The sequence below is a fragment of the Notechis scutatus genome, chromosome 3 (assembly GCF_049901735.1).
Source record: "Notechis scutatus isolate UNSWTSFEM ecotype Mainland chromosome 3, rNotScu1.2, whole genome shotgun sequence".
In the NCBI taxonomy this organism is placed as follows: domain Eukaryota; kingdom Metazoa; phylum Chordata; class Lepidosauria; order Squamata; family Elapidae; genus Notechis; species Notechis scutatus.
Genome location: NC_142011.1, coordinates 36316841 through 36334839, shown reverse-complemented (window position 1 = coordinate 36334839; position 17999 = coordinate 36316841). Strand labels below are relative to the sequence as shown.

General features: G+C 37.0%; 2 protein-coding genes across 6 annotated transcripts in view; one reads left to right on the top strand and one right to left on the bottom strand.

The window, feature by feature from the left end:
• CEPT1 (choline/ethanolamine phosphotransferase 1) overlaps positions 1-2314 on the top strand; it is a 38345-nt gene extending 36031 nt beyond the window's left edge. For all 4 annotated transcript variants that reach the window (XM_026680892.2, XM_026680894.2, XM_087959528.1 and 1 more), the window contains exon 9: positions 829-2314. In XM_026680892.2, the coding sequence (XP_026536677.1) occupies positions 829-948 (120 nt within the window). In that variant the 3' untranslated portion in view covers positions 949-2314. The remainder of the gene's footprint in view (positions 1-828) is intronic.
• A 3049-nt stretch (positions 2315-5363) lies between these two features.
• DENND2D (DENN domain containing 2D) overlaps positions 5364-17999 on the bottom strand; it is a 36055-nt gene continuing 23419 nt past the window's right edge. The window contains exons 7-12 of one of the 2 annotated variants that reach the window (XM_026680891.2): positions 17206-17354; positions 15693-15870; positions 14312-14353; positions 12883-12967; positions 6279-6518; positions 5364-5893 (exon numbers count right to left, since the gene is read on the bottom strand). In XM_026680891.2, coding sequence (XP_026536676.1) covers positions 5832-5893; positions 6279-6518; positions 12883-12967; positions 14312-14353; positions 15693-15870; positions 17206-17354 — 756 coding nt within the window. In that variant the 3' untranslated portion in view covers positions 5364-5831. The remainder of the gene's footprint in view (positions 5894-6278; positions 6519-12882; positions 12968-14311; positions 14354-15692; positions 15871-17205; positions 17355-17999) is intronic. The other variant, XM_087959523.1, reaches the window with a different exon arrangement.

Genomic DNA, 17999 nt, shown 5'->3' with positions numbered 1-17999 from the left:
TATGCTTTTAAAATGCACTCTTTCCTGTGGGCTTTAGTTTTTAGTGATTTTTCAAATTCTTTATTTTTTATTCTTTAAGATTATGTTGATATTAAAGTGTTGATAATTACTCTGATATTTCAATCACTGATACCATTGGAGTTTTCATGTCACACATTTCATTTACTGCATAGTTAACCTATCCTTTCTCCAAAGTGCTCAGGACAATTGTTGACATATTTTGTCCATGTTATAACCAAATCGTGAAAGATATATTCATTTGAATGATAAGGGGTTTCAAATAGGTTTGCACTCCTGTGCCCATGTTTAAGAAAAAGTTAATGTTTTTGTATTGATGATGGAAATTCTCTAGCCTAGAATATTAAAGAATCCCATATCTCCAATAGAAGAAGTCATAGGTCCTAAGATCTCCACAGCTGCATTGGAACAAGAATGTTGGGGACTTTCTCCTTTTGAGAAAATATAAGGCAGGTGAGATTGGGCAGAGACATCTCGCAAGCATTCCAGTTGCAAAAGGGCAAACTAAACCGGTTCATTCCTCCCTAGTTAGGCTTTATTTCCATTTGCATGAAATGACGACATGGAAGTACATCATTTAGGAACATGCCTGCCCTGCCCTCTAGCTTAGGCTGCTAGGGGAATGGATCTTTCCCAGCTCCCACTTCTGCTTTAAAAAGCAGAAAAAAATATTTCTCCAATCTCAACAAGATAAAATCTTATTGAAAATATGATCCTCATATTTAAAATCATGGGTTGAAAACACAAAGAATAAACGGTGTGAAAGGTTTTTTTGTCCAAATCTCATATGTGTTTATATTATCCTTTCAGATTTTTTCTCTTTTTGATTTACTCCGATATTGTGTCAGTGTCTGCAATCAAATTGCTTCCCATCTTCACATCAGTGTCTTTAAGATCAAGACCTACAGTACGTATTCAAATCATCACTAGGTTGTTGCAATAACTAGTAGCTGTTTTCTACAAGAGAGAATGTGGTTATATTAAGGAGTCTACAGAAACTGGAGCAGATAGGAACAAATCTAATTTATAATAATGTTGTATAACTAATTTTGTTATGGATGACACTTCCTAGTTAGACAGTCCACCAACAAAAGGAGAAACCCAAGTATTCTCCAAACGTCTATATTATCAGGTCCATGGTTGTATACCTAGAGAAGCATGCAGAGAATAAGGCTTTGTCATTGTAATTACCTTGACAATAAACCAGGCTCTCAGATAAATGGATTCCTAAGAACAGGAATTTCTAATAGTGTATTTACAAGCTATAAGGTTATTTGCTTTTAATTATCCTTTAAAGTGCTCATTTAATATTGTCCCAAAAGTATAATTATTAATTGCCTTGAGAGACTCTGGCATCTCACTACCTTTGGTAGCTGGAATATTTTGGACTTGAGCCTAGATTCATCACCAGTTGCTGATAACTGTGGTTAGTTTTTAAGAAAACAGATACTTCATGTTATTTGCATTGTTTCTGGAAGCTGGCATCTTGAAATGCTATCTTTGGAAGCAATCCACTGTGGCTGATCATTTTGTCATTGCACATTGTACACAGCCACTGTGCTTGATAAATTACATCTTTTGTCTTTAAAAATCTAACCCTAGTCCCCTAAGATGTGGGATGATTGTCAGCATGCAGTATAGTGTGTTATCTGTCAATTTATTTTTTAAAATAAACACTTTAAAATAAATTTTCAGGTTTTTTTTTCCAGTGGAAAGTCTATACAAAATTTGCAGTTACTTTTTGTATAAAATTTATGCAAAAATATTTCTGTTTAATAAATGAAAATTCTCATAACTATAATAATCCTTGTGCTCTTATGTTTTGATCAATGAGCAAACTATTAATTTGAACTGTTAAAGTATATTTGTGCAGTTGAACTATATTAGCATTATGGAATCAAAACCCCAGACTCAAAATAAGGCTCATTGCAGTATTTCTTACATAAATAGTACATACACTATGGGACCCCACCAAAATAAGTGTCACCCTGCAAGCAAAAGAGATGCACTGATAATTGTACATTTCAGGAAAGGGGAACAATGATGCAAGCATATATATTCATAAATAACAGATGATTCACTATCCTACATATTCATAAGTATTTGATCTTGGGTTACTTCCTACCCTTCTGCTGTCTGCTATCTTCAAAAGAGAACAATTGTTTTAGTAAGAAGAAACAGTTCAAAATGAACACCAAATCCCAAGAGAAGGAGAATCTTCATTGGCATCTTGGGAACATTTTGTATTGAGATTTTATTGTGTATTCAATTAAACCTTCTTGGAATTTTGACAGTTTAACATGAGACATTAGCAACACCTAATTCATAAGTTATTGTCAGTACTGGGATGTGTTTCAAATAATTATAAGTCAATAATATTCTTTAACAATTAAAAGAGTACTGTATAATAAAGCTGGATAGCAGATATTTTTTTAAAAAAAAGTCTAACAAAGAACTGGAGTATCCCATCTTACAAAGCAATGGCTAAGGGCCAAAAAATATTGTGTATTTCTCATCTTAGGATCAGACTAATTCAGCAAACATTTCATGTTTAGTGTACAACGAAGAGAAGGGGTTAAACCAGGGGTGTCTAACCTTTCACCTTCCCTGGGCCACATTAGAAGATGAAAATTTGGTTTGGGTCGCACATAATTTAATTAAATAATTAAATTAAATAATTAAATTAAATTAATAAAATAAAATAATAAAATAAAATAAAATAAAATAAAATAAAATTATTATTTATTATTATTTATTAAAAATTATTTATTTTTTATTTTATAATTTTCCGGCCAAATTTTGCGGGGGGGGGGGGGGGAAGAAAGCTCGCCCGCCTCGCGCCTACCTCTCCTGCAAATGCAGCAGCGGCGGCGGCGGGGGCAGAAGCAGCAGCGGTGGCGGCGGCGGGGGCAGAAGCAGCGGTGGCGGGGGCAAAAGCAGCAGTGGCGGCGGGGGGGCAGAAGCGGCGGCAGGGGCAAAAGCAGCAGCGGCGGCGGCAACAGCAGGAGGTGGCGGGGCGGGACTTTTGGGCTGCGGCTGCCCGCCTTTTCTGTTGCTCGCCTCGCCCCGCCTCGCGCCTGCCTCTCCTCCTCCTCCTTGCTGGATCTTTCATGAAGGTTGGGGTGGGCGTTGGGCCGCATTACGAGGCGACCTGGGCCGCATGCGGCCCGTGGGCCGCGGGTTGGACAAGCCTGTTGGCCCGAGGAAAAGTTTATTTATATGATAAGATGTTCACTACTGCCTTCTTTTCATTTAATATCCTTAAGTGAACTAATAACATTACAAAGATCACAGTATTTAAAGATGTGCGTGTGACTCTGAATTATATACAAAAACTTTGGATTTATGGTTTTAATAAGCATGTGGAAGGACAGTCAGCCAAAAAGTTACTCTTCAATACTATATTGCAAAGTTGGTGGGATTTAAAGTCCGGGACTGCCAATATAATATACCTTTCTATTTAGAACTCATGCAGGAGCTGCAGTGGTGCAATGCAGTAGTGCAGGCTACTTCTGCTGATCATCGGCTGCAGCAGTTTGGCAGTTCAGGTCTCACCGGCTCAAGGTTGACTCAGCCTTCCATCCTTCTGAGGTCGGTAAAATGAGGACCCAGATTGTTGGGGACAATAGGCTGACTCTGTAAACCACTTAGAGGGCTGTAAATCATTGTGAAGCGGTATAGAAATCTAAGTGCTATTGCTAGTAATTCGTCCTCTGTCAATGTAGTGGAAAGACTGCTTATACTGTTCTGTGCAGTCAATTTAATGGCATGCTTGTAGGTAGGTAGAGATATAATTAGATAATTATGTTTTCTTTTTTTCTTGTATTTTTTATCTTAAAAAATATTTGGGTGGAGGGAACACCCTCCCCCCCCCCCGAGTTGTACATTAAATTGTCTTGTTGCAGATGGCAGTTTTTCTCCTGTCTATAAAAGAATTTGGATATAATTGTGAATAGAGCACTGTATTTCATGGCAACTCGAAGTTAGTTCATTAGCTGAAGAACCTGAACACTTTATAAAGACATTGCAATAGCATATTGAGTGAATTTTCCTGTAACTATATAAGCTTGATAGCTTGTCCTGTCGCAGACATGACTTGCACATTCTCATTAATTTATTAAAAACTTCTGAAAAAGTAGTTATATTTGGCATGATGTTCAACTTTATACATACATTTGTTGAACTGAAGATAGCAATAATTGGTATACAACAAAACAATGTGACAAACCAAACCAAGCCTCACATTCTCAAATCCTAAACTCTGCTGAACTTATGCAAGAGGGACATCTATTGCCCCTTCCCACTGCTTTTTAAAATATTTTCCACCTGTTGTAAAGATATGGTACTACTTATTTATTCTTGAGGCAAAGCATGTTGGGGAAATTGGAAGATAGCAGATTTGGTTGATCCAGTCTTCTCCAAGCTAATCCTTTACTTGCATTCTCTATTTCAGCATAGTGACAGAATATTTCAGGGAGAACAAAGACAACCTTTCTATCTTTAGAAAAGGTATGCAAAATCTACAGCTCCTGAGATAACTATTACATATCAGATTTATATTATATTGGAACCAACTACTCAGTGTCTATATTAGTATTTGTAACATATCAAGAAGAACTTAAAGGTAAACTAAGCAACCTAGTACTATTCAACTGTATTAGATTTCAGTTCTTACCATCTGTAACTAATGTAGCTAACCATCAGATCGTTGAAGTTACTAAAAATCTGGAGGATGATGTATGGTCAACCATCCTGGAAATGAACACTAGATGTAGGAAATCGTTGATTTTTTTCCTAGCTAAATGATAGCTTTGATTAATATTTTCCAAATTAGCACTGGAAATTCACCAAGATTTAGGCCCCTAAGAATTTCATTCATTCAAATAGGAACAAATATGTCTGAGTAACTATTCATTGGCAGTTACTTGTTCTAACTGTGACACTACAATGCCTCTTATGATGCTAGGGAACAGCAACAGTCCCTCAAAGATAGCATCCTCGGGTTTGCTTATTCTCCTGGATCCCCAACATTCAGTGCAAGAATGTGTGTCTCCCAATTCATTGATTATATTTTATAGTGGTGGAATGGGTAAAATTGGGTGGACAACCTCCTTTACAAAATCAACTGGGAATCTGTTTGCTTTTCTATTTCTTTATTCTTATGCTCTTCAAGTCATTCTTTAATATTGTGGTTCTATTTCCCTCCTTTAAATTGTTTAGTAGGAGAAATTTCATGTGATAGTGGGACAAGCATTGCTTCTTAAAACATAAACAAAGTATAGAATTCATGTAACAATTTAACATCCATTTTATAATCGCATCAAGTACAAACATTCAACATAAGATTTTTGGCCTGGAAACCAGTTTAATGAGAATAAAAATGTTTTCAATGAATGTAATTGTCTCATTATTTCCAGTGCATTCTCTCTCTTATGCATTGTTTACTGTATCTGACAAAAAATTTAAAAAAATTTTAGAACCCTATTATCAACACCCTATTAGAAGTGTTCCATTATACAGTTTTTATATTGCCATTCATTCTGTGGAACTGCAGCTTTGATTGTCAGTTGGACTACAAAATTTCAGGCAAGTAACCAGCAGCATGTAATGCCAGCCACAAGAAAAAGGAAAATATAGAAAACAGTATCCAAGGCTCCCCGTGACTTTTCATGGTTTACGTACAAAGCACAGGTACTACCAGGACAGCTAATAATACCAACGGTATCTTTCACCTATGGACCTAATCCAGGTAGATGATCAGTTTCAGACCTGCCTATCTCCAAAGGACCAATCTTCTCTTATGAAGCAAAGATTCAGGAGAGTCTCCTGTGCTTCTTTTCTTCTTGATATTCATTTAATTTCTGCTGAAAATATCCTGCAGTTAAAAGAAAAGGTGCATTAGTTATTATGTCTGGAACATGTAAATATCACTTACAATCACTTACACATGACTTTAAGAAAATATTCCATGGGTCAATATTTATTTGATTAAAAAATATGACTTCTATAACCACTAGGAAGCAATGGCTAATGTAGACTGCCTGGCCATGTGAATGTCTGCATTCAATAAGATAAGAATAAATATATAGAACATAGGGGGAAAAGGATTGGAAGGGACTACCTCATCCCACACTTGGCATATTTAGCTTTGCTCACCTATCCTCAGTCTATTGAGTTTCTGCTAGCTGAGGAATCATCTCTTTGTGGTTGGAATGTACTGTCAAGGCAAAAATAATAATACATGGCCATTAGGGATTTACCTTCTATGCACTTCTTGCTTTTTTCTGCTTCTTGAATAAATAATGAAAACATTTGAGTCTTAACAAATTTTTTCACAAATCTGCGGTTGGTCTTTGAGGTGATAGCCTTGCAAAATGATTGTTCTTGGAAACTGCCTGTGCCATTTCTGCTCCATTTGATATGTGCTGGATAGTGACCAATCATCTTCACAAAGAATTGTATAAAGGTGTCCGAGACTTGTGTATTGAATTCCTCAGATGCTTGAAAAAGAAGAGGAGATAATGCATATCAATAGAAATATTTTCCCTATCTTAAAACCTGAAGTGCTACTTCAGCAAATTGCATAAACCACATTAACTAGGACATTGACACAGCTATCACATGGAAGCAGATTTAGAATGCCTCATATAGGTGCCATCAAATAAAAAATTGTGTACAATGCCTAAAATGCTTCTAGAATTGTGAAACTAGTCGCCCTTTCCTTTTCAATGAGATATACAGTCTTAACATTTTAATCAGCACATTATACCCGTTCATTAACAACAACAATCTAGTGAAGCTAAAGTGCCTCAGAATGCCTGAATAGCTGTTGAGGATAATTGAAGCTTCCAGTCGTAAGGATTGAGGGGCCTAGTTTTTGGAAATGCGGCTGCCATTGGGGGTATAGAGACAGGCCAAAACATATAGTGGTGATGGGCATCGGGAGATCTGGTAGGAGACGGGGAACAAGTCATTCTCAGATTAAAAAGCTAAGAAAGTACTAATATGAATAAGCACATGACTGCAAAAGAAAGATTTTGCTAGTTTGCTTATAATGTAGAAAAATGATTTAGCTTTAAAAAGATTAAAAGCCTTCCAATTTTATTAACCCCAGCCATGAAATAGCAATAGCACTTAGACTTCTATATTGCTTCACAGTGATTTACAGCCCTCTCCAAGCGGTTTACAGAATCAGCATATTGCCCCCAACAATTTTGGGTCCTCATTTTACCCACCTCAGAAGGATGGAAGGCAGAGTGAACCTTGAGCCTGGTGAGATTTGATCTGCCGAATTGCAGGCAGCTGGCTGTCAGCAGAAGTAGCCTGCAGTACTGCACTCTAACCACTGCGCCACCGAGGCTCTTATTCTACAAATTCACTCTTTCTGTCATATTTCAAGAAAAACATTGCAACAAATTTTCCAGAAAACATCATGAGATATTGGTTCTATAACTAAGGCTTAATTTTAAGCTACAAATCAAACCATCATTATATAGTTATTCTAGCTAATAATTAAACATAAAAAGCTATTCTCATGATTCAACCTCTATGTATGAATTGGTGCATGAATTGGTGATATCTTTATCATTCTCCTTCACCACGTAAATGGCAAATATGCAGCAGGAGAGTTGCATTTTATACTACATGTTACAAATAACTTGTCCTGGGATGGATTAGACTCGAGATGTTATCAGAAGTAAAGCTGAGTGATTAGAAAATGAATTTGAAAAACCAATGTCACAAATACATTCTATTTCATGTTTGAATTTTTCTTCACTTAATGCCTCATTTATTGTGTTGCCCAAAAGTTCCTGGGCCTATAAAACATAGGGAAATGGCATGAACATTTATATTTTACATCTCCCTCTTATTTAATGCCAGCCTCCAGGTAGCTGGCTAAAACTGAAAACGAGTTTCCTAGAGTTCCCTTTTAACAAAATTTATTGGAAAGAAATGGAACACAATGACATAGAAATCTGAACAGTGGCATTGTTTTCGTGTCAGAACTCTTTTTTTTCTCAGCTTAATGTGGAGGCTTTTCCAGTTGTTTTTTATTAATGGTCTGTCTATGAACATGCAAGAGAATACTACAATACTCTCCCTGATAGCTGAGAAATGTGTAGGTGAGTCAGGATGTGAAGTTTGCTTTAGATGGTGTATCAGGCAGAATACAGGTTAATTTGTTAAATGAATTCCACAGTGGCATGATTACAATCAAATAGGCATATAATTTGGCCTTTCTGCTCAACTGCAGTGTCAGGCTATACCTGTCAATTAGGTGTCTGCACCACAGTCTTTGCTTGATGCAAATAATTTTATGTGATAAACATGCAAATAATTCCCTTTAAAGTAGGCATGATGCAGTACAGGAAGGGCTCATTTGGTATGCATCAAATACTTTTATTCTTAGCAGGCAATCTCCAAAAATGAAATAGAACAGCATAAGGCAAGCTGCACATATACTATTCCACCCTACTTTTTAACATAACCTATTTATTTTGAAAGGCATCCTTAATACATCAGAAACATACCACATATTTCCACTTTCATTATTCCCCATAAGGAAAGGTTAACATTACATTATTCTCCATTAACTATATATTTACATATATTATTAAAATAGGATCAAAATATACTTTAAATATGTTTAAACTATCTTTATTCTGGGCAATGGATAGGATATTGAATTTGGCATCCACTCCTATGTTTAGCCTACCACTGTTACTTCCAATTCTGAGTTTGGTGTTCTGGAACTTGTCCAAACCTTCACCTCTTTCAGGTTCTGGCAAATGTGAACTAGAGCCAACTGCTGAAACCAGTGCTGTTGGAAACCATACAGTGGGTTGTCTACTGCAGCTAAGTTTCAATTTCTATTTGCCAATTCGAGATTTCTCTGACCTAAATTTGAGATTGTACAGTTGTCCCTTGGAGGTTCTCTGTCAATTTTTATTTCCTTTTGAATTCTCAACATAATGTAATTGTTGCTCTAGTTATGGTTTTATTGTTTTTGTCCGGTGACAACTTTTTGCTATATTCACAAAGCAACAGTCTCATGCTTTAAAGTCTGTAAAAGTAACTTTGCTGTTGATCTTAACAGTTTCTCTGTTTTCCCTGTAAACAGGTCCCTAAGAATCTTAGGTTGAACAGACAAAGGGGTTGTCCTCAATATGTAGCCCATCAAAAACTACACCAGGGAGCACTCCAGGCCAATCAACATTCTATTCCAAACCTCCACTAAAACTTAACAAACTTTCTTACCTGTTCCTTACAGTTTCATAAAATACTATTCATTTATTTATTGTTCAATTGCTTACTGTCATTCAATTTGGCTGAGGGTATCTTGAACCTTTTAAATTATGCTGTTTTTTTCTACTGGCAAAGTAGAATATCTGTACATACGGTATGATGTAGAATATATAACTTGCAAATATATCTGCAATTTTAAAATACACAAGGCTGACTTATCTGACAAATTCTTTCCTGAATTCACTGAAAGCAACTATGTCTGTCTACCAAACTAACAAATGGCATCAGCTATTTTACATCATGACACATGTAATATTTCATGAAACAATGTTTTTTGTTTGTTTGTTACTTGGCCTCTGTTCTAGACAGAGCTTGTGCTGTTCAGCACATTTTCTACATAGTGCGTCATCTTTGCTAAATGCATGGTTTCCCAATTACTGACACATACTGTAACTCTTCATGTCATTTATGAAAGCAACTAAGCGTTTCTGTTTTCATATTACTATGGGCAATAATCTTACTCCCAGCCATCACTAAATACCTTATACAGAAATTAAATCTTTCATAGACCAATGTCATTGTTGCAAAACAGGTTCTAATTTAGTCTTTATTTAGTCTTTTAGTTCTCCATCAAGTGTAAGGGTAGATTAGTTGATTTCATTACCCAAATCAATATTTAGAATTACAGGTGTTTACTTGAGTAGTACCATTAGAATAGCTTAGATGTTTAAAGTAAAGACTAAATAAATTTCTCACAAGACTGAATATAATGTGAGGTCAATGTTTTATTTTGAACATTGAATAAGCCCCCACCTTCCCAAGGGTCTGTAAAACCATTTTAGATCATCCATGGCTTGACAATTCAAATCAGGAACATTGATGATATATCTTAGATCCAGTGGCAATTTTTTCTTACCTAGGCATACTTTATTCTGCTTCAGTCAAAGTTCTTAATGTATTTTTTTAAAGAAAGCAAGCATCTAATCATTCTTAGATATGGCTGACTGAATAACTGATTTTCTAAGATCATAACATTTTACTATATACAATATTGTTTTTACATCTTGCAATGCCCTATCTTAATCTACAAATCATTGCCATATGGTATTATTACATAGCTGTTATCTCAATAGAGTTGTTATTTCTGCTTCATTGGGAATATACTGTGCAAGAAATCTGAGCATTCCACTAATGGCATATTAGTTCAACCTTAAGTTTTTAATTACTTCTGATGAAATGCTCATGTATCTCATTCACCTGAGACTGAATATTAGTTAAGTTAAAGTTATCACTCTCCTATTGGGTTCTTTCCATAACTACATTCAGTATGTCATGATCTTCTCACATGGAGAAAGCTATATTCATAATATCTAAAATAAAATGAGCATCAACTATGTCATCAAACATTTCATAATTTTTCTGCTGAAACACTTCAGCAATACACTAAAGGAAAGACTAAAATATTTACCTTATTACTTTAGTGAAAAGTTATCTATTTATTTATAGTGCTTACAGTGCTACAACTGATTCCACATAGATTTTCCAAAGTTTAAAGAACACGAATAACATCCATCACCTAAAACAAACAAAAAATTCAACATACTCTAATACTCAATACTCTAATGATATCTAAACCTTCAATAAAATTCACAGCATTACCCCTTAAATCGGGTGTCAAACTCACGTCACAGCGGTGTCACATGACTATCAGGACTTTTTTCCCCTTTGCTAAACTAGCCAGTGACTGAGGCATTCCAGCCTATGGACTGGGAGTTTGACAGCCCTGCCTTAAATGCTCTGCAGAAAAGTCTAGTTTGATTGTCTTTCTCAATGGAAAGACAGTTGGATGCTGTTTTATCTCTGAGGATAGTGAAATACATAGAGACAGTTCACATACTGAGAAAAATGTGTTTTTACCACTGCTCTAATCACTATTATTGTCATGCAAAAGGTGGCTCTGTTAATATTACTTTAAAACAGATAGATAGACCAGTTCTACCTGAATCTGGTAGCTGAGGAAGTACCTGTCAAGTGTAAATGAACATGATGCAGATGATTAATCTAAATTAATGTTCCAATCCTTATCTTTTTAAATCTAGAATAATCACTTTTGACTTTTGACCTCCAACAATGCAGGAACTGAAAAAGTACTACCCTGCTATACCTTCAATAAAGTATCTCAGAACAAACTCTGAGTGATGACTTTTCTTCAGTGATAACAAAACTATTAACCCAACGGATAGGTCTATCTATTTTAACTACAACACTATCTTTTTCTAACTTGTATCTTTCAATTTCTCTGCACAAGAAAAGGTGTGCTTTAGGGTACTGTTTAGTCAACAATGTTTTGGTTTCATCATTCAAATTCTAGATACCAACTGAAAATCATGTTTCCTTCTCAGCAATGGACTAGCACAGTGGTGGCTAACCTTTTTGGGCTCCGGTGCTGAAAATTGTGTGTGTGTGTGCCCGTGCTTGCATGCCAGCACCCAGAAGGCAATGCACGTGGGGGGGCATGCCCCCCCATGCATGCACACGCAATCCCCCTGCACCATGTGCACGTGATCCCCCTGTGATACCCCACGCCCCCCGCATCTCCCATGCATCCCCGCCCCCTGTGCATGCGTGCCAGATTCCCGACAATCAGCTGGTGGGCAGGCGGCGCACGTGCATATGCAGTGGGGCTCTTCCGGGCGACCTCTCGCGTGCCAGCACATGTGCCATAGGTTCGCCATCACGGGACTCCCTCACGTAATCAAACCATGAACCATCACATGGAACCAGAACAATGTCAGAACAAGATAACATCACATCTCTAACATCACAGCTCTTTGCTTTCTTAAACCAAAATGTGCTTTTTCAAGAGGCAACTGGACTTTCTTTGTTTTTCCTGTCTTTGTTTTGCTTCTCATCCAAGAAGCTTCTTCAGTTTCTTTCTTAAAGAAAAAGGTAACATATGAGTTCCTTTGTTCATTATCTACTACTGATTGAGGCCAACATTTTAATTATTCAAGCACAATTTTTTTTTGTTAGGATTATAATGAGATTTAAATAAAGCTAGGATCCTTTTTAAAAATAACAGCCTGTGATTTCAGTTTACAATTTTCTACAATATTTCTTTACAAATAAGCTACATACTTCTTTTATGCAGCTAGTATAATTACATTTTCATTTTCTCAGTGCCACACATTTTTTAAAATTTTCCTGAACATGGCAATCTACAGCCACTTCTGATAACATATAACGTTTTTCCTTATACAAAGAAGATGCTGACTAACATTCGTCAGAAAGCTTTCATTATTCTTAGCAGGGCATCCCCCAAAGTGAAACCATACAGCATACTAAATACAAGTTACACATATAATGTTCTACTCCATATTTTAACAGTGAACTATTTATTCCAAGAGTTATTTTTATGTTAGCAAACAAAGCACGAATCTTATCATACACACAAATTTATTAAAATTCATTGTTTTCTATGCTTCAAGCATCTTCCTCCAACCCAATGCCTTCAAATATGTTGTGTTTCTTCCCAAGTCCCCAACCAACAGCCACACTAGAGGGGAATTAGGTGATCTGAGATAGGCTAGGCAAGGCTGGTACAGAGAATGACCTTACTCTGGATGTTGTTGTTCATTGTTGGCAAAGAGTGCAACATTTCACTTCTCAACTTGGGTGGCAAAATCTCCTCCTCATCTCCAACCTGTAGAATTATTAAAGAGGGAAGTTACATCAATAGCCAATTGTTGCAAATTAGCACTTGTACCATAGTGAAAAATCCAGTTTCTCACAACAGCTGGAGGCCTACTCAAGAAGAAACTGGTCTTACTGTTAACTCACTAAAGCAGGGATATCAAACTGGCGGCCCGCAGGCCGTATGCGTCATGCACAGGCCATGCCCACCCCAGCTCCGCAAAGGGGAAAAAAGTGATATGTCACGTGATGGCAACATGATGCAGCAAGTTTGACACCCCATGCACTAAAGCTATTTTTAGTATGGGGTACAGATAGGCTGCCATCTGGACAGTTATCCCTTGACCCTGATAGAACATTCAAGAAGAATTCAGGCAAGCTGGAATTTAGATGATGAGGATGAAGAGCTTTTTGAAAATAAAACATGTCATAGGAAACATCAGCAAACAGTAACAGATCGATGATATTGTAAGTAAAGGGAGGATAGCCAATTGAAATATTAATAGCCCATTTTTCAAGGCAACCCAAGTCAAGAATAGGAGACAGCCATAACCTGAAATTGGGAAAGAACAGGAGCAAAGTAAAGTCAGCAGAATTCATCAAGAAATATTGAAGAGAGGGAGAGACAAACCAGATTAAGAAAGAAGAAAATAGGTAATAAGGAAAAGATCAAGAGAATACAAATCAGGACTAGACCACATTCATTTTATGGAGTCTTGGTGCTTTCTGAGCTTAATTATCTGCTAGAACATGATATATTACCCAACTTAGTAACCTCCTCAAGCACTGATAACATTACCTATTTGGATAATGAAATCTCCGCAAACAAACAACCAAGCCCAGATGGCATCAAGTACTTTATAGTTCAACCCTGACTATAGAAAATTTCATCTATTGAATATGCTTCTGGCTTCATTTTAATTACCCTAGGGTGCTCCAAAATAATGGTGCCCAAATTTATTGCCAAATCTACAAAATTAATCTGCCCATTTTGTATTTTTAAAAGAACTAGTCCCTAACAAGGGGACAAAATTTTATCTTGATCAGTTCTAGTAATATCACTTCATTTTTGCTAACCTTGCCCTGTAGCTTTTAGTGGCTATTATAAATAGGCAGGGGTGTGTTTGTGAGAGGGGGGAGGGGGGAGAGGGAGGGAGGGAGGGGGAAGAGGGGTGGAAGCTGTCAGAAGAAGAATGTTGCAAGTCATTGCTGTGTAAAATGAGTGGCAATCAAGCAATTAAAGCAGAGCTAAAATTCTGAGAAGAAACTGAACAGGATGGATTTTACATCATTGCCTAAAGTGCAGATCTAAGTTCCACAAGTGGTCACAATATAAGACTTGGATGGAACCTACCATTTTTAAGAATACTCCTTGGGACAGATCCACAAGCAACACCTAAAAAGGAAGCAATACTTCAATTTATGTATTTAAACAATTTGTAGGGCCACTCATGTTTAAATTGTGTGGCTCACAACAGTAAACCACAAAAACCATATGACAAAAACTAAAAGCCCAGTGTGTTAATCATCCTCCCAGAGTGGCCTAACACAACCCCTGGGCTATGACCCACAACCAGGCCGTAGCCAGTTCACATGAGCAGTATGCCAGCATAGGCATGCACAGCTCAATTCGCCCAAGCAGCAGGTTTCTCGCGCCAGCCCGCTGCTCATGTGGATCGAGCTGCGTGCGTGGCAGACCGGCGACTCACTCGAGTAGAACACCGGTGCACGCACACGTACCAGCCCATCTCTTGCATGGGTCAGTTTCCATCTCCCCATCTATATCTCCACACTGGCCCACCAAGCCATAAATGTTGGGGACTGCTGCCCTAACAACCAATCACCGGCTTCCACCACACTACTCCAATGTCTGGGTAAACAGGCAGGTTTCAATGGGGCCTAAGGTTATAACAATGTGGGGTGGGCTAAAGATTTCAGGCAAGGGATATGGAGCATGCCTTAATTTAATCTAGTGGGAAAGGCAATATAAGATTATTATTATTAGGACATCTAACTTGCAAGCTAGCTTCATCACACCACTGCTCATACCTATGTATATATGTATATACAGGAAGTTTTTATTTAGAAACTACAATTAGAGCCAGCAACTTAGTCATTAAGCCAAGAGATTGCTAACTGAAACCACAAGTGTGAATATGATCTTATTTCAGTTTTCATTTGTTTTACAGATCTGCAAAGATTATAAATGCAAGGATTGCAAAAGTTTTTTATTATGGATGCAAAGTTTTTTATTACCATCATAAGTGTGAACAACCACTAAACAAGGCAGCTACTGCATGAGGACTACCTGTACATACCTATCTATCAATCAAAGCTGATGAGAAAAACAAAAGGGGTTTCAAAATCAGAAATGGTTTGGTGGATCCCATAGAGATCCCCCTAATTAATGGATTGATACCTTCATTCGGGAGGAGAAAAACAATAGTTCGGTGCACAACAAATCAGCAATATCTATACTGAAAAAATATCTAAGGTACCAATTCAAATAAAGATATCACCAAAAGGTGAGGCCTAAATTAATTTTAGGAGATACAAACATTCATGTTAAACTTTTTAAAACCCATGTAGTTGACTATGTAATTGATAGGGATGATTAGGAACATTAAGAACATACAGAAACATCACCACAGCCAAACTTTGTGCTGGTGTTTGTGACAGAGACATAGCAAACATTTGATCCATTCAATTATCTTTGGAAACATGCAAGACTGCACCTCTTCCATAGGCTGATCCAGAACCTCTGCCAAGTAGCGCTTTTGGATCCCAACCATAAATGGTGTAGGACAGCAGACTGTACTGAGAAGTTTCTCTGGAACCACTGGGATGTATGTATGGGCCCAAGTAAATGGGTAAAGAAGAGCAGCAGCTGAGTGAATGCACGTGGAGAGGGAACTGAAAGGAAGCCAATATTACAGAGTAAAATATAAGTATTTTAAAGTTAAGGAGTATATCTAAATAATCAGTTTACTTTGGTTCATAAATACCCTTTGCATGTTTATTATTTCATTGTTTAAATACATTGCCACTGCTGTCTTAAAGGGCTAATTACAGAACCGTATTACTGATTTTAAAAATATACAAGTTTAATTATGTTCCTAACAGTTAAATATATTACCATCTCATTCTGCAATTATTCTTAGCAAAGACCGAGGAAACTTACTATCTCCAATAGTTTCAGAACTGTAAATAAGATGCATCCCAGTGTCTGTCTCTCCCCTCCTCCCTCCTCCGACCTTTTGCTGCCCTTTGGACAGAGCAAGAACAAAGATCCAGTCAGCTCCTGAATCAATGGGATCCTTCTTTGTCGCTGCCCTGTTGTTTCACAGATGGGGAACTCTCTTGATGGAAATCCCAAAATGGGAAAAGTATGGTTTTATAAATGTAACACAGTCATTGTGAAAACCTCTAAGAAAACCTTCCAATCTAACAGTTTTATTAACAACTTTAAAGGACAGGTACAGATCTCAATGGATAGTTAGGACTGCAGAAAAAACAACTTCAACCAGCCTGCCTTCCACTGAGGACCTGTATACTGCACGAGCCAGAAAGAGGGCTCAGGAAATATCTACAGACCCCTCACATCCTGGATATAAACCATTTCAATTCCTCCCCTCACAATATAGGGCATCGCATAACAAAATAATTAGACACAAAGACTGTTTTTCCCCATGCCATTTCTCTGCTAAACACCTAATTCCCACAGTGCTGTCTTAGGATATTTACCCATATAGTACAGCTGTATTGCTATTATTCTTCTCATCTTTTCTATGCCTTTTCCTATTGATATCTTACGATTTATCACTTTGTTGTTTGTATCTAATGAATTGTGATTGTATCTTATGATTTATACTTTGTTGTTTGTATGTACATTGAGAGCTAATGCGCCGGAGACAAATTCTTTTGTGCGCCCAATCACACTTGGCCAATAAAGAATATGTCAATAAAGAATATTCTGTCTAACCTAACCTTCTAACCTTCTAATGTCCCAAATACCAGGTCATATCAAAATATTTATGTTATACATATAAAAAGAAAAACTGTATGTATTTCTCCATCTGCCATATGGACATTTCACAAATGAATAAATCAAAATAATAGAAAGTTATAAAATGGAAACCTAATCCAGAGTAAATGCTATGCTCTGGTCCTACTGACTGGTGAAACACAGCTGACTTGTTGACTTCAATGGGACAAGCATAAAATTGTTTCCTTAGGCTTAGTGTTTACCTAAGCTCATCAGCCAGGAAGACTATCCGTCTCTCCAGAACTACAGAGGCAAATATCAGAAGTATCTTCTCAGGACTGAGGCACTTTAAAAGGGCCTGAAATTCCACATGCTCCAGGTGAGAATCCAATGGTCGGGTCAGCTCAATTTGCTAAAAATATGACAACAGGATAAAGTTAACATGGTAATCATGGTTGAATACCGCTTGTCTAAAAAATAATTTTTACTGGGATTAAGATTCATCGTTTTTACAGTTCTGAATAAATGGTTATGGCAACTGTAATTACACCCTTAATACCTAAAATAGGAGGCAATGCTAAAATATGGCTTAATGCAATGAGGTAAATGTAACAAGCTGCAGGATCTCATATTTGCCTGTGCTATGCCTGAGTTCTAAATTATGTATAAATTTGGGGCAACTCTGGTAAGTCTAAAATATTTTTTCATATAAATGTTTATTCTCCTTGGCTCAAATAAGCCACTGTTTAAATTAACAAGTGTTTTTTTAAATGGAAGCACCTGATAGCACCTTTTCAGACCAACACTTTACTAAAAAGCATATATTTTCATAAGCGGTCAAGAATTATCTCACTTTATCAGGTGCCTCAATGAGTTGATTAAGAGAATTGTGGCTAACAAAAGCTTATGCAATTTAACACAATTCTGAGTTGGAAAAGATACTACTAACTAGACCCTTCTGATTTTTGACTACCATACCATAAACAAACATAACTCTCTTTCTCAATATCTGTCAGGCTATCCTGACTGGCTCTGCAATAAATCATGGATCTCCTGG